This window comes from Maniola hyperantus, chromosome 24, assembly GCF_902806685.2.
Source record: "Maniola hyperantus chromosome 24, iAphHyp1.2, whole genome shotgun sequence".
Taxonomy (NCBI): domain Eukaryota; kingdom Metazoa; phylum Arthropoda; class Insecta; order Lepidoptera; family Nymphalidae; genus Maniola; species Maniola hyperantus.
The window spans coordinates 5,660,241-5,675,563 of NC_048559.1; the positions used below are offsets into that span (position 1 = coordinate 5,660,241).

The 15,323-nt window shown below is 40.5% G+C and overlaps 1 protein-coding gene across 3 annotated transcripts in view; it reads right to left on the minus strand.

Annotated features, from left to right (window-relative positions):
• Positions 1–3,382: 3,382 nt before the first annotated feature.
• The window catches only part of Osi17 (DUF1676 domain-containing protein Osi17), a 39,871-nt gene continuing 27,930 nt past the window's right edge, over positions 3,383–15,323 (minus strand). For 2 of the 3 annotated variants that reach the window (XM_034981438.2, XM_069506885.1), the window contains exons 3-11: positions 11,704–11,922; positions 10,461–10,714; positions 9,879–10,021; positions 8,989–9,086; positions 8,224–8,338; positions 7,452–7,533; positions 6,745–6,900; positions 5,813–5,985; positions 3,383–5,556 (exon numbers count right to left, since the gene is read on the minus strand). In XM_034981438.2, the coding sequence (XP_034837329.1) occupies positions 5,412–5,556; positions 5,813–5,985; positions 6,745–6,900; positions 7,452–7,533; positions 8,224–8,338; positions 8,989–9,086; positions 9,879–10,021; positions 10,461–10,714; positions 11,704–11,922 (1,385 nt within the window). In that variant the 3' untranslated portion in view covers positions 3,383–5,411. The remainder of the gene's footprint in view (positions 5,557–5,812; positions 5,986–6,744; positions 6,901–7,451; positions 7,534–8,223; positions 8,339–8,988; positions 9,087–9,878; positions 10,022–10,460; positions 10,715–11,703; positions 11,923–15,323) is intronic. The other variant, XM_069506886.1, reaches the window with a different exon arrangement.

Genomic DNA, 15,323 nt, shown 5'->3' on the forward strand with positions numbered 1-15,323 from the left:
TCAAAGCTGATACACTGCGAATCAATTTTTTTATTTAAAGAATATTAGCCTTGTTAATTATTACTAATATTCCCTTTTCCCTTCCAATTAAGCGAAAAGCTTGTACTAGGAGTGGGTACGACAATAGTGCAACGGATGGGGTTTGAACCGTTTTTTGCATGGGCATAGATCAAGACCAGGAGAGTGACACGGGCTACTTTTTATCCCGGAAAATCAAAGAGTTCCCACAGGATTTTAAAAAACCTAATTCCACGCGCACGAAGTCGCGGGCATCATGTCCTTCCCCGGGATGCAAGCTATATCTGTACCAAATTTCGTCAAAATCGGTTGAACGGATGAGCCGTGAAAGTTTAGCAGACAGACAGACACACTTTCGCATTTATAATATATTAAGTACGGAAGTATGGATTAGTAGGGATAAGTAATTAAATTCTACATGATGGCGCGCGCCTCTTCGTAACCTCGCGCCCCTAGGCACGTGCCTAGTTTGCCTTAGGGATAATCCGCTTCTGCGCTATGTTCTTGTTGCAGTGGCACTACCCCGAACAAGTGAATCGATCACATCCATTTTCGTTTACATTTGACTTGGCTGTTTGGGCTTCTACGTACACCATCTATGGGTGGTATTTCAATAGTAATAGTGCAACGGTCTGCTTGAGAGCCACTTCGCACCCGTAAGTAACTAACTACCTAACTACTACCTGTCGGAAATAGCTGCGAACCTGGCTAAGTGACGCCATGTAACGCGCTCAGCACCGGTACTGAATAAGCGAAAACGAGCGAGCTGCGAGGGGCAGTGCATTCCAGCGAGGTGCGCAGATATTTCCGACGTGTTGTACAATTCCTTCTTCTCGCGTTGGCCCCTCAATTTTGGGGATCGTGCCTCCCTCGAGATATCACCTTGTTCACGATGTTGCGCCATTTTCCCTGTTGGAGGCTGTACGGAAGGCATTGCAGAAGGGTGTGTTGACCGCTTCTCGTATCTGGTCGGACCAAAACGTCTCGGGCTTCGTCCGCGGGATCTCTTTCCTCCGATCTTGCCTAAGTTTTATACCTAAGGTTAAACCTGGTTCATCATCATCATCATCATCAACCCATCACTGCCTCACTACAGAGCACGGGTCTCCTCTCAGAGTGAGGAGGGTTTTGGCCATAGTCTACCACGGCTGGCCATGTGCGAATTGGTAGACTTCACACACCTTTGAGAACATTATGGAGATATCTCAGGCATGCAGGTTTCCTCACGATGTTTTCCTTCACCGTTTAAACAAGTGATATTTAATGAATTAAAACGCACATAACTCTGAAAAGTTAGAGGTGCGTGCCCGGGATCGAACCCCCGACCTCAGATTAGAAGGCGGACGTAATAACCACTAGGCTATCACAGCTTACCTGGTTACCTGGAAATCTGGTTAGTAGGTACTAATTTGATATTTCTGGAACAGCGGTGAGTGTTGTGATTTTATAAGAGGGAACAAACGGGGTTCGATTCCCGGCAGGGAGAAATTGGTTTTTAAATCGGCATACGGCATATAGGTCTTGTTTGTCTTCTTGGGTGAAGTCAGCCAATCCGCGTTTGGCCAGCATTGTTTTTTTTTTTTTTTTTTGATATTTCAAATTTGGATGGACTTTTATCAGATTTTTATGAGTGCATTCAAGGTCAGCAGCATTGTAGACTCAGAGAATGTGCTCAGTAGTGACCCGGTGATGGTGATGATTGATTTTGTTTACAGCCGTTGGACAGGACCGCCCACTCCTTCAGGCGAGCTATTGCATATAGTTGTGGGGTTTCAATTCATGTATGCTTACAATCGCAAGCCTATGCCGTGGTATAAGTATGCTGTGAGGTCATGGAGATACACGGAACCATGCCCGAAGGTAATATCAAGTTTATTTAATTTATTCGTACTAAAAAAATGAAAAAAAAAAACAGAAGAAATAAATAAGAAGTGGACAGGGAAGAACTTGTCCATGAGATCTGTACCAGTGAGCCACGTCGAGTGTGTTTTGGGATTTGTGTGGTGCTGCGTGGTGGTGGTGCGTATTGCTTGCCTAGTGGCTGCTTTTTCCTGCATGGTTAGCAGTGGGTTAATTAAATATCACTTGCTTTAACGGTGAAGGAAAACATAGTGAGGAAACCTGCATGCCTGAGAGTTCTCCATAATGTTCTCAAAGGTGTGTGAAGTCTACCAATCCGCACATGGCCAGCGCGGTAGACTATGGCCAAAACCCTTCTCATTCTGAGAGGAGACCCGTGCTCTGTAGTGAGCCGGCGATGGGTTCATTGTTCCGGCGATCATGATGATGATGATGTTGCATCATACAGATTCGACTTGTTTCAGCGGATTATAGCAGATTAAGCTTTTGGTTCATTGAATATCATGGACTTCCGCAAAGTAACGCATGCTTCTATACAATTACAGACGGAGTGGGGATGGTTCATATGTATACCAGGGGATTGGGCAAGGTTCGGCGTGGAGAGCGGTGCCGCCCTGCACAGGACTGACGTAGGTTCCACGTGGAAATACGATGGTCTCATCGGCCTGGGTGCCTTCTCCATGAAACTGCGGTCCGCTGAACTGATCCACTACTTCACCGTGCTAGACAGTCATCCCGTCCTGGACTTCATCTACGATGCATATACAGGCAGCATTCCATATATTTGGAAAGACAAACGGTTCAAAGACTCGAAGTACAAAGCTCCTGAGCTTCTTCCACAATATTATCTCTATAGGGATTATCGTTTGGGAGAACAACATCCATACTATCCCATATATATGACTTAAGGGACATTGATGCATGTATAAAAAAACCTGGCCAAGTGCGAGTCAGGCTTGCGCAGCGAGGGTTCCGTACTACAGTCGTTACATATTTTCGACATTTTGCACGATAAATCTTAAATAATTTTAAAATGTACTTGTACAAGCACAGAATATGTAATTTAGTACTAATGTAGTACAAGTAAAGCCCTTTCATATGATAATCCACTTGGTATAGTAATCTCACTTTGAAAGTTGAAAATAGCAATATTTGTTCATAACTACATTTTTTTTGTGGTGTAATCACAAATTCACCGTTTTCAGATTTTTCCCCGAATGTTTGTTAGAAGACCTACCTGCCAAATTTCATGATTCTAGGTCAATGGGAAGTACCCTGCAGGTTTTTTAACAGACAGATAGACAACAAAGTGATCCTATATAAGGGTTCCGTTTTTCCTTTTGAGGTACGCAACCTTAAAAGCTTCCTCCGCCAAACAAGTTCATGATTTCACCATGTTAGACATGTTATCCCGTCCTCGATTTCATTTGCGACGCATATACAAGTATACCTTATATCTGGAAAGACAAAAGGTTCAAATGTAATAAAATAACAGTTAAATGAAAACAATATTTTTATTTTATTTTTATCCTTGAACAAAACAATAGGTTAGTAGCTACCTATAATAATTTACTATTGTAAATTAATTAATAAATACTTATCAGCCTACTTAAATTGTAATAAAATATTAATAGTTACAAACACTACATTATTGTCCTAATGACTTTGATGGCTATTAATAAATAATTATCTCTACATAGTCTCTACATAGTATAAAATAAAGTCGCTTCCCGCCTCTGTATGTATGTATGTAAGTATGAACGCGTAGATCTTTTAAACTACGCAACGGATTTTAATGCGGTTTTCACCAATAGATAGAGTGATTCAAGAGGAAGGTTTATAGGTATAGTTTAATTCTCAAAAAATTAGAGATCCCTAGGGAAATTGAAATAATGTGAATTAGGTCGGAAAAAATCCTCTTATTTGAGAGTTTCCGAGGCAATGACACCTCAATGACACCACATTAGTATCTACATTGCACCCATGCGAAGCCGGGGCGGGTCGCTAGTTATACAATAATGTAATTTGAATGAGTTATTTGCGTATCATTGACATGCTTAGTTGTACACTACGCAGTGTCACTGTTCACGACATACTTACAGAAGAACTTTTAATAAAACGTGGAGGCCTCGACGTCACTGGCAGGCGTCAAATGTTAGTACATTTGACGCAGGTACCAACTTAAAAAGAGGTACATTTGAATTTATACACGACTAGCGAATGCCCGCGACTTCGTATGCGTAGATTTAGGGGTTTTAAAATCCCGTGAGAACTCTTTGATCTTCCGGGATAAAAAGTAGCATAAATGTCCCTTTTCAGGTCTTAAACAATACCCATGAAAAAATCACGTCGATCCGTTTCTCCGTTGCGACGTGATTGAAGGACAAACCAACAAACAAACACACTTTCACATTTATAATAGGGGTAGTGATTCCGTTTTAGCCAACTGTAACTATTTATATGTTTCTTATAGTTAAGTTAATAAATAAAATAAATATCTATTTTTCTACTTAGCTTAAGTATACTTACATTTAGGAATAAATATTAACTTTAGATTAGCGTTGAGAAATTTATCTCTAGTTTAAATGCAATTTTTTAACATCAATCTTCAAATAAAAGCTAAATGTGCACCACAGAATATAAATAATGTAATAGAAATAGTGTGACTGAGCAGCTCGTTTATAAATATAAATAATTAAAAGAACATTATTGTTCTCTATCATCCAAAATAACTCAAAGTGTAACGCTATGCAAATACATCCGTTTTCACAATAACGCGTTATAAACATAATATTCTGCGCGGCGACAATATCACACTACCTACTTTAAGAATTTTATTACTTACTAGCGTATGCTCGCGGCTTCGTCCGCGTGGACTACAGACATTTCAAACCCCCATTACACCCCCTTAGGGGTTGAATTTTCAAAAATCCTTTCTTAGCGGATGCCTACGTCATAATAGCTATCTGCATGCTAAATTTCAGCCCGATCCGTCCAGTAGTTTGAGCTGTGCGTTGATAGATCAGTCAGTCAGTCAGTCGGTCAGTCAGTCACCTTTTTCTTTTATATATTTAGATTCCGAATTCTGTGGTGTCCACTATGTTCGCGAATCTGTATTCTCTTCGCACATTACTCGACTCCAACTCAAACTCCAACTTTCAGTTGACTTTTATCGGTAGAGACGATGACGATGACGTATCTATGCGATGAAACCACATGAAACCCACTTTTCTGCAGGTAGCAATTAAGTAACATTACAAGTGGGGTAAAGGAGAGCGCTGTCCACAAGATTGTTCTCTGTGGCGATTTATGTATGAAATCCATTTCCAGTTGACGTTTATCGGTTGAGGCGACGACAACAAAGACGTGCGAATGTAACTACCTCTTATTTTTTTACTTTAATCAACGTTACAAGTGGGGTAAAGGAGTGCGCAGTCCACAAGATTGTATTGTGTGGCACTTTAGTTTGTTTAGTTGATGCTTATTATCGGTTGAGACGACGACAACAATAACGTTCGCGATGAAAACTTGTGTTATTTGTTACTGTAATCAACGTTACAAGTGGGGTAAAGGAGTGCGCAATCCTTGGACTCCTGGCCGTCCCGCGCAGCTTGAACGTAGCGGAAGTAGTGAAGCGCCATCGTGCTGTCGGCCGGCGGCACCAGCTCGTTGGAGTCTCTGAAAGCAGATTATGATTGTTATTATTATTTAAGCCTGTCTCAAGGTGGAGAGTTCTTTTTCTTTTAGACTATAATATAATAAGAAGAAAGACGCAGTGTTGGAAGATCCACTAGGTGGACGAACGACATCAGACGAGTCACGGTGCCGCTGGATTCAGGCGGCGCAAGACCGTGGCGTGTGGAAGTGTGTGACGAAGCTGTAACAGTTACCCAAGTGTCTCAGCCCCTTCACCAAGTGTCTAATCTGTACTAACTTGCTGAGCTCGTTGGAGACCAGGTTGCTGTACGGCGCATGCTTGAAGGGGTCTCGGTACAAGGCGCACACGGCTCGCTCCTTGCAGCCCGCGTCCTTAGCGCCAATGGACCCGAGGATCGCGTCCACTCTCTCCAGCAGAGAGCCGTAGAACTTCTCCGCGGCTATTGAATCCTGCAAAAAAATTGCTGTTTAGTAAAATTCTGCTGCAAGTTTTCGGAGTTATGTGAGTCTTAAACAATTAAAATATCACTTGCTATAACGGCGAAGGATAACATCGTGAGAAAACCTCCATGTCTCTTCCTTTGAGTTTTCCTGGTAAAGTCTGACAATGCGCAATTGGCAAGCGAGACTATGGGTAAACCCCTTTCATTCTGAGAGGAGACTTGTGCTCAGTAGTAAGCCGCGACGAATGTTTGAAGATGAAACTTCTGCTGTCAAGTGCTATAGGAATTAAAAGGGGTAAAAGGGATGTTCGTGAAGTCTTTAATGTGAATAGTGGTAAATGACTAAATCACCAAGTAATTCACTGAATCCAAGTTTGCCTTTAGACAATGCCCAACATATTTTTAAGGATATAAGATCTCCACATTGAAAGGTATCAGAAATGAGTACCGATCCTGGTAGGTTTGATCCGAAAGCTCGTGAAGAGCTTGTCACTACCAGACCAGCTCATGCATCCCTCGTCGTGTATGGAGGTGATTTGGGTGCTCGAGCAGCTAGCTGTTCTTATCTGACATTAACTAAGAAGATCCTGTATCACCAGGATCTGGTTATACGTCTGGTTATCTGCTGTATTCTGACCAGCTCGATTTCTGCCTTCAAGTGGTTGCTGTCGGAGAGCTTAGGTGCATACACCAACTATATTGAATTTTTTACTAACTATGGAAGAACTTTGGCTGCTAGCTAGCTGTTCTTCCGCGATTAACTTACCGGGTCCTGTTGCGCCAGGATCTCCTGCTGTTGTTTGACCAAGTCGGTCTCCATCTTCACCCGGTTGCTCTCGGACAGCTTGGCCGCGGATACCCGCAGCAGTTCATCCCTCACTGGCGACGGAGGAGCTCTGGCTGCTAAAGTCGCTGCTCTTATCTGGAATTTATTAGAGGCGATTTTTTGACGACATTCCTGTAGGAATATGCATTGTGGTTGTATACATATGGGAGGTCTTGGTTTGATTTCCGCCTGCATCAGGTATAGTCCGTACAAAATAACTTCTCACGCGCCATTTTAACTGTAATGTCAAAAGTACAGTTCGCCTTTAAAATAAGGACAAAAATCGTACTTTTGACATGACATTTGACACAGTTAAAATGGCGCGTGAAAACTCATTTGTGCGGATAATGTTTTTTGTTCGCAACGACTTCTACAGACTGCTGAAAAGAATTTCCAAAATCTAAACATATTATAAAAGGAAAAGGTAACTGACTGGCTGACTGACTAACTGACTGATCTATCAACGCACAGCTTAAGCTACTGGACGGATCGGGACCGCTAACAAAGGATTTTTGAAAATTCAACCCCTAAGGGGGTGAAATAGGGGTTTGAAATTTGTGTAGTCCACGCGGACGAAGTCGCGAGTATAAGCTAGTTATAAAATTTATATATAGTTATATAAGAATAAAATAGAAAAATGTAAGTACCAAAGCTTCCTTTTCCGACGTTGCTGGATCTCGAGATTCTGTTTTTTTATGTCGGTAATAAGGATTCGGTGGCCCCACAGGTCTGAAAGCAAAAAAAAAAAACATCAAATATTTGAAACACTTACTAAGTACTAGAGTTATAAGTAGTGTAAAAAAATCGGGACGGAATGTCCCGCACACCCTCGTAGTCCCCGCGCTAATCCGGTTTATTTAATAGCGTGTTTAATAAGCTAGAATAAATCGAGGAGTTCTCGCCTCTCAGACCAGAGTTCTAGCTGCTGGAATTTTTTTAATAACTATTGATATTAAGTTTGAAAATTTAGAGTAATTGACTATTCTTGCATGCTCTGCTGGCATTTTTTTGAGAGTTCTGGGCTAGTTTGTAGGTTTATTTAATAGCTTGTTTAATAAGCTAGAATAAATCGAGGAACTCCTACCCTCCTAGAACTCTAGCTTCTCAGATCAGAGTTCAAACTGTATAGTTAGCTATAAAGTTTGAATTTTTTTTCATTTTTCAATCGATTTTTTTAGCTTAAATAGCCAGAACTATCATTATAAAGTATGAGGAACTATAGAACTGGGCTGCATGCGTACAGAACTGTCTTTTTTGCTTTGCTTGAAAATGATCTGCTACCGGAAGTTAGCAGAGCATTATTGTAACTGCGATTTTTTTGGTTAAAATGCCAGAACTATCTTTAAAAAGTATCAGGAGTTCACGGACACGAATTATAAGCAGTTATTAAATAAAATGTTTATAATAACAATAACTTACCTCCCCGTATTGCCGGTCATCATGACTTTTTGTCCGGCATTAAGATTGGGCCCTGGCACTGTGTTAGGAACCAGGGTGTTGCCGCTTGCGTATTCACCGACATTCAAAGATGGTCCTGGAAAACAACATAACACTTATATCTTCACTGTATTCTTGATACGATTCGCATGGTATATCCGTTGGTATGTTTTTGTTAATATTTTTGGGTGTCATGACTTCGGTGACGTGCCCTTAAGGACCTATACTATTACTAGCTTATGCTCGCGACTTCGTCCGCGTGGACTTCACTAATTTCAAACCCCCTATTTCACCCCCCTTAGAGATTGAATTTTCAAAAATCCTATTTAGCGGATGCCTACGTCATAATAGCTATGCCAAGTTTCAGCCTGATCCGTCCAGTAGTTTGAGCTGTGCGTTGATAGATCAGTCAGTCAGTCACCTTTTTCTTGTATATATTTAGATTCTGAATTCTGGAGGGTCCTGGGTTCAATCCTTAACTTCAGGGCACGCAACTCTAACTTATCGGAGCTATGTGCGTTAGAAGCAATTAAATGTCACTTGTTTTAACGTCAAGGAAAACAAAGTAAGGAAACATGCATGCCTGAGAAAGGTGTGGGAAGTCTGCTAATCTGCACTTGACTAGCATGGTCCTGGGTCCACCACTTTGGCCAAACCATTCTAATTTCAAGAGGAGACCCGTACTCATTAGTGAGCCGACGATGGGTTGATGATAGTTCCTACGCGATCATAAAACACCATAGGTACCTGGTGGAAGGCCGAGTCCCCATGAGTTGATGTCATTGACGTCATTTTCATTGGGTTTGAAGCCGGCTATTGCGTTGCGGTGAATATCCGAGAGATACCTGAAAGTATATAGATCGATACATAATTATTAGAACTATTAACTAATTATGTATCTTTTCATACAATAAAAAGAGAAGTCTCGCACTGACTGACTGCTTGACTCATCAACGTCCAGCTCAACCCCTTGGACCTGTAAAGCTATGGCGCTTTTATCTCAAATTATTTGCTGCGCCGCCTGCGCTATGCCAAAGTAAATAAAGCTCATTAATAGGCCCCATAAACTTCCGCTATACAAAGAATCAAGTCATTTTATTACTACAGTCCAAGACCCTAAGCTTCACAACTCATTGAGCTATATCGGTTACGGATCTCCTCATTTCTGATTTGATCACGTGGAGAAGCTCCAAGCAATATCAAAGATATAAGGAGAAGTAACTAAGTGCAACTATGGGGCTCATAAGAAAGCTCAGAGTCACTCAGCGGGCGATGGAGTGAGCTATGCTTGGAGTTTCTCTACGTGATCAAATCAGAAATGAGGAGATCCGTAGGAGAACTAGAGTAACCGACATAGCTCAACGGGTTGCGAAGCTGAAGTGGCAATGGGCAGAGCCCATAGTTCTTAAAACCCATAGATGCTGGGATCTCAAGGTGCTGGAATGGCAACCTCGCACCGGAAGACGCAGCATTGGAAGACCCCTAGGTGAACGGACGACATCAGACGAGTCGCAGGGAGCCGCTGGATTCAGGCGGCACAAGTCCGTGGCATGTGGAAGTCCTTACAAGAGACCTCTGTCCAGCAGTGGACGTCTATCGGTTGATGATGATGATGATGAATTAAGTGCAAAACTTACTCGCTTCCAAGACCTGGTCCAGACAGCTCCCAATCTTGAGGGTAGTGGTCAAACGACGGTGGTGGGCTTTCTGCGTGTTGCTTGACCACCACGGAGCCGTGTGATGGAGGACCATAGCCATGGGGATGGTGGCCGTGCGGTACCTGGAAGGATTTGTGTGAAAATGATGAAAACTCTATTTAGATTAGATTACGATATCAAAAAGTCGTGAGGGGACACCTGAAAGAAGTGAAGCTTTTTTCGTATTTTCTTAAGAATATTGTAGATACTCTTTCTCTCCTTCTCATAACATTATAGTATTGGGGATTATAAGACTACCTACCAAGAAGCCTTAAAAACGAGCGCGCACGGCCGCTCCAGGCAGGTTCTACACTCAGTTTACGTTATTTTTGTTGTGATGTAATTTTTCTGAATTTTAAATTAAATTGTTACGAGCGTATTTTGCCTTTTCTTAATAATATCCCACGGGACTCACTATAATAGCATATAGGTAAAAGTTTCAATTTTATTGATTTAGGTCCCCAATCCTCATTCAAAACATCCCTGAGACTCAAAAGTAAATTTGAATGGACAAAAACATACCTTATGATGGTGCGTGATCAAATGGTGGTGGTGATGATACTTCGTGGTGTGATAGTTCTGGTGGTACCACGAGCACAGCTTGAATATATGGCTCAAAGCAGGGAAGAGGAAGAGCAGGATCTTCAGGAACATCTTCTTGGCTGTGGTCACCCCGAGTATGATGGGCAGAACGAATATTAATTTCAGTGCTATCAGTTTGATCACTAATATGATTGCGATCGCCGCCATTACTAGCTTCTTTTTTATGTACTTCTCTGAAAATATCGTGAACTTTTAGTTAGTTTCAATCGTGAGAATGAATGGATGCTCTACCTTCAGCGTGGAAACCGCTTTTTAACGATAAGACGACGTTATCATCCGTGGGACAGGACACCGCCACAGGATTGCCACAGCTTGCGACGAGAAACTAGATAGAAGGAGAATACGGAACCCTAAAAACCGGCCAAGTGCGAGTCTGGCTCGTGCACCGAGGGTTCCGTACTACAGTCGTACTTTTTGTAGTAGTGTAGTAGAATGTATAGGTGAAGACCTTTCATAATAATATGATACCCCACTTGGTATTTTTTCAAAGTATTGGTTCAAAACACTTTTTAATTTTTTTTGTGATGTGACCACAAATTCACGGGTTTCAGAATTTTCCCCTAATGTCTGCTATAAGACCTACCTACCTGCCTAATTTCATGATTCTAGGTCAACGGGAAGTTCTTGACAGACAGACAGACAACAAAGTGACCCTATAAGGGTCCCGTTTTTCCTTTTGAGGTACGGAACCCAAAAAACGAAAAAGGAAATAGGAAAAAAAATAACGTACCTAATAGAGAGAGCGCTATACTAGTTAAGGTGGTTTGATAGATCCAGCCGCGAATATTCAAATTTAAGTTAGTTTTTCGGAAATAGTCATAACTAATCATACATCGAAGGCTTATGGTAATGAGTTTTGCGGGCATAACATTTATGCATCTACATGTTTTTCCACAAAACTTTGGTCAAAAATACTCATTTACTTCATATTGGTCCAAATCTGGGAAAATTCGGAAAATTATCTTTCAGGAACAAATATGAATTAAATGAGTATTTTTGACCTAAGTTTTTATAGGAAAACATGTAGATGCATAAACGTGTTATACCCGCAAAACTCATTGCCTTCGAGGTATGATTAGTCTACTATTTTCGAAAAACTAACTAAAATTTGAATTTTCACGGCCGGATGTATCAAAGTTCTTTCCGCGAATAGGGTACTCACTAATTTTGTGAAAAAATATCCTCCCTTCACCAACTGCATTTTTCTTCGGCTCCAGATCAATATGCACCAATGCGCCGTTCTTTGTCAAAGCTCTGGGAGAAACCTTGAGGGTGGCACCGTCGAACAGCATCTCTGGCAGCGTCAGACTCATGTCATGCGTCATCAGAAACTTCATCCCCTTGCTGTAGAGAGCATCCGTGACTTCTTCAAAGGGTGTTTCTGGAGAAAGAGTAACGGATTTAAGTGACTTTTTATCTAAATATATAAAAGGAAAAGGTGACTGACTGACTGATCTATCAACGCACAGCTCATACTACTGGACGGATCGGGCTGAAATTTGGCATGCAGACTATTATGACGTAGGCATCCGCTGAAAAAGGATTTTTGAAAATTCACACAGGGGGTGAAATAGGGGTTTGAAATTTGTGTAGTCCACGCGGACGAAGTCGCGAGCACAAGCTAGTTTTTATTTAGCATCCGATACTGAAGTGCTATCATCATCATCAATCACTACTGAGAATGCGTCTCCTATCAAAATGAGAAGGGCTTGGCTATAGTCTACCACGCTGGCCATGTGTGGATTGGTAGACTTCACACACCTTTGAGAACATTATGGAGAACTCTCAGGCATGCAGGTTCCTTCACAATGTTTTCCTTCACCGTTAAAGCAAGTGATATATTTTAGCGTTTAAACTACCGTGAGTGATTTCCAACCTAAACATTCTAACACGTGAGTACAGCCGGGACGGATATTATTTAGAATGATATATTTTAATTAATTAAAACACACATAACACCGAAAAGTTAGAGGTGCGTGCTCGGGGTCGAACCCCCGACCTCCGATTAGAAGGCGGACGTCCTAACCACTCTGCTATCACAGCTTATTAGAAGGCGGACGTATCGGATAACCTGTAATTCTACACTAATATTATAAACAGGTAAAGTTTGTATACATAATATAAGTTTGTAGGACGTAATCATTAGAACTACTCAATTGGTTTTGAAAATTCTTTACCAGCTACATTATTCCTGGCATTTTATTATGTAAATATAGGCTATATTTTATTTAAAAAAAATTACAGATCCCTCTGAAAATTGTAATAAGGTACCCGTGCGAAGCTGGGCGGGTCGCTAGCGGTATTACAATTTGAGTTTTTTCTATTATTTTAAAACAGTCAGTTTTAAAATAATGGGCGACCCTGAAAAGAAACTAATAGATATTGTCTTTAGCATTGATGATTCAACAAAGATCTTGTAAAAGTTAAGAAAATACATGAATTGAATGCAAAAATCATTATATTTTATTCCCATTTAGATTTCTCCCATAGTGTTGATATTTTTATTTATTGTAAGTACACTCAATGAATATTGTAATGAATGCCTAGACAATACCGGGAAGCAGGGAATTTCTATATTGTCAATTTACGTAGATACGAATAGATAGATTTTCTATTACTAATGACTGTGGAAATATTGCGGAAGGTGTATATTACATCGTAGAGAAATTGTTCTCACACTTTACTTTTTTAGTCTGAATGAAAGAGAAAAAAAGTGGGCGGTGCAGCCTGTTATAGTTGTGATAGCACATAATTTATATAGTCAACTAGCTGACCCGCCCGGCGTCGCACGGGTGGAATTTAGAAAATCGGCATTGGGGTTGAATTTACAAAAATCGTGAAACACGTATTTCTTCATTTGTAACGGAAACCCCAAATACCAATGTTCATGGAAATAACTTGATAAATAACGGACTTTCATACAAACAATGATAAATCGACTTCTATGCACTACTAGATGAGCTGGGGAGCGCGCTAGGGTGACTTCTTTTAACCCCTTGGCTATCACCGTTTCTAAATAACTGTTGTCTTTTTCACGATATTTTATGCGTAAAAATATCAGTTTAGTTTAAAGATTTGCGTAGAACTAAATGAGCACCAATGTGCGGCCAACCTTATGAGCAACAAAAAAATCTAGTCTAGTGCGAGTCTGACTCGCACACGAAGGGTTCCGTAATCCGTGCTATTAAATACAAGATATATAGCCCGTACGAAATGACTCGTCAACTGTCATGTCAAAAGTACGGTTCACCTTTAAAATAAGGACAAAAACGTACTTTTGACATGAAATTTGACACTTAAAGTTAAAATGGTGCGTGAGGAGTCAAATTTTACGCGTTATAAGTTTATAGCACTTTTTATTTAGGTGCCTATCTTTATTTTTCATGGCGGCCATTTTGAAATTTCTACTATTTAATGTTATAGCGGCAATAGAAATACTCATTCTGTGAAAATTACAACTCTCTATCTAATATATAGAAAGTTGTAATTTTCACAGAACGCTACAGGAGATAGCTCGGAGCGTACAGGTGCCAGGCCGGCACCACGGAGGAGCAGCAGCGGGGATTGACGTCTAGCCCCCAAGAGCGGAGAGTGAGCATAAGGGACAAGGTAGAGACAAAACAATTTGTAGAGAGTCAAGAAGGCGCCCCGGGAAAATGCCAAGAGCAAATACCGAACGGGCGCCCTCCCGCGATTCGGCCCATATAACCGAGAGGTTGGTGGGGCCATGGGAGGTAGAGGGCTGTCCCAGGTACAGGAGATACAGGACGTACGGACAGCGGAGTCTTAATAGGGTCCTGTTTGTAGCTTTCGGGAACGGAACCCTTAAAATATAGCGAACAATTAAGGCTAGGTAGTACTATTATTTATATTCTGTGGCTAGGTGTTCAACTAGCATAATTTTTACAAACAGAGCAAAGCTGTATTCTCAAAGGTTTATAGAGCATACCAAAATGCTTGGGTACCTACCTACGTAACATAGTGGTAACATACGACAATATCTAATGTTTTTTTATTTTGCTTTATTCATATTATACAAGTTAGCCCTTGTGAAATTCACAAACCACGACGAGAATACTGGATGCACTTCCGCGCTGGACAGCCAGGCTGATCCGTTGCGCAAAAAACGAGCCAGCCCTTCTGTCTAATTAAACATAATCAAGTGGTTGAAACTAGATAATATTGAATGAACGCTCTTATTACCCTACTATAAGATTCGCAATTGAAAAACTGTTATGGGAGACATGCTTTTGCCGTAACTTGATGTCGCGATTACAAAACTGTAACCTATTAGAAAACATATTATAAAAGCAGAGAGTTTTTTTTTTTTTCTCTTTATTAAAGGGTTTGTTCAATCAGAATATGTCACCCTTGTAACAAATCACAATAGGTATGTACAATAATTATTATCTTCGTTTTAAAGTTACATTAAATAGTTTATATAGCATTCTGGCCTCTCGCGATAATGGAGAGGCCAGAATGCTATTACAAACGCCAATATTCCTAATTTCTAAATTTAACATTTAAAAAAAATTGAACCTTTCGAGATTATATTTGTTTACGCAACTTATGATTCTATTAGGCCTACCTACATCATGAATAAAATGTAAAATGTGCTTAATTATTTCTGTAATTATCTTAAATTATTTTGGAAAATATAAATATTAATTAGGTAGTTAGTTACCTATTATTATACCTAGTATTATACATTTCAGTGGCTCTAGTGTAGAGATAGGCATTACTGCTACATTTAAATCATTTTTTTCATTTCAATTTGGTGAA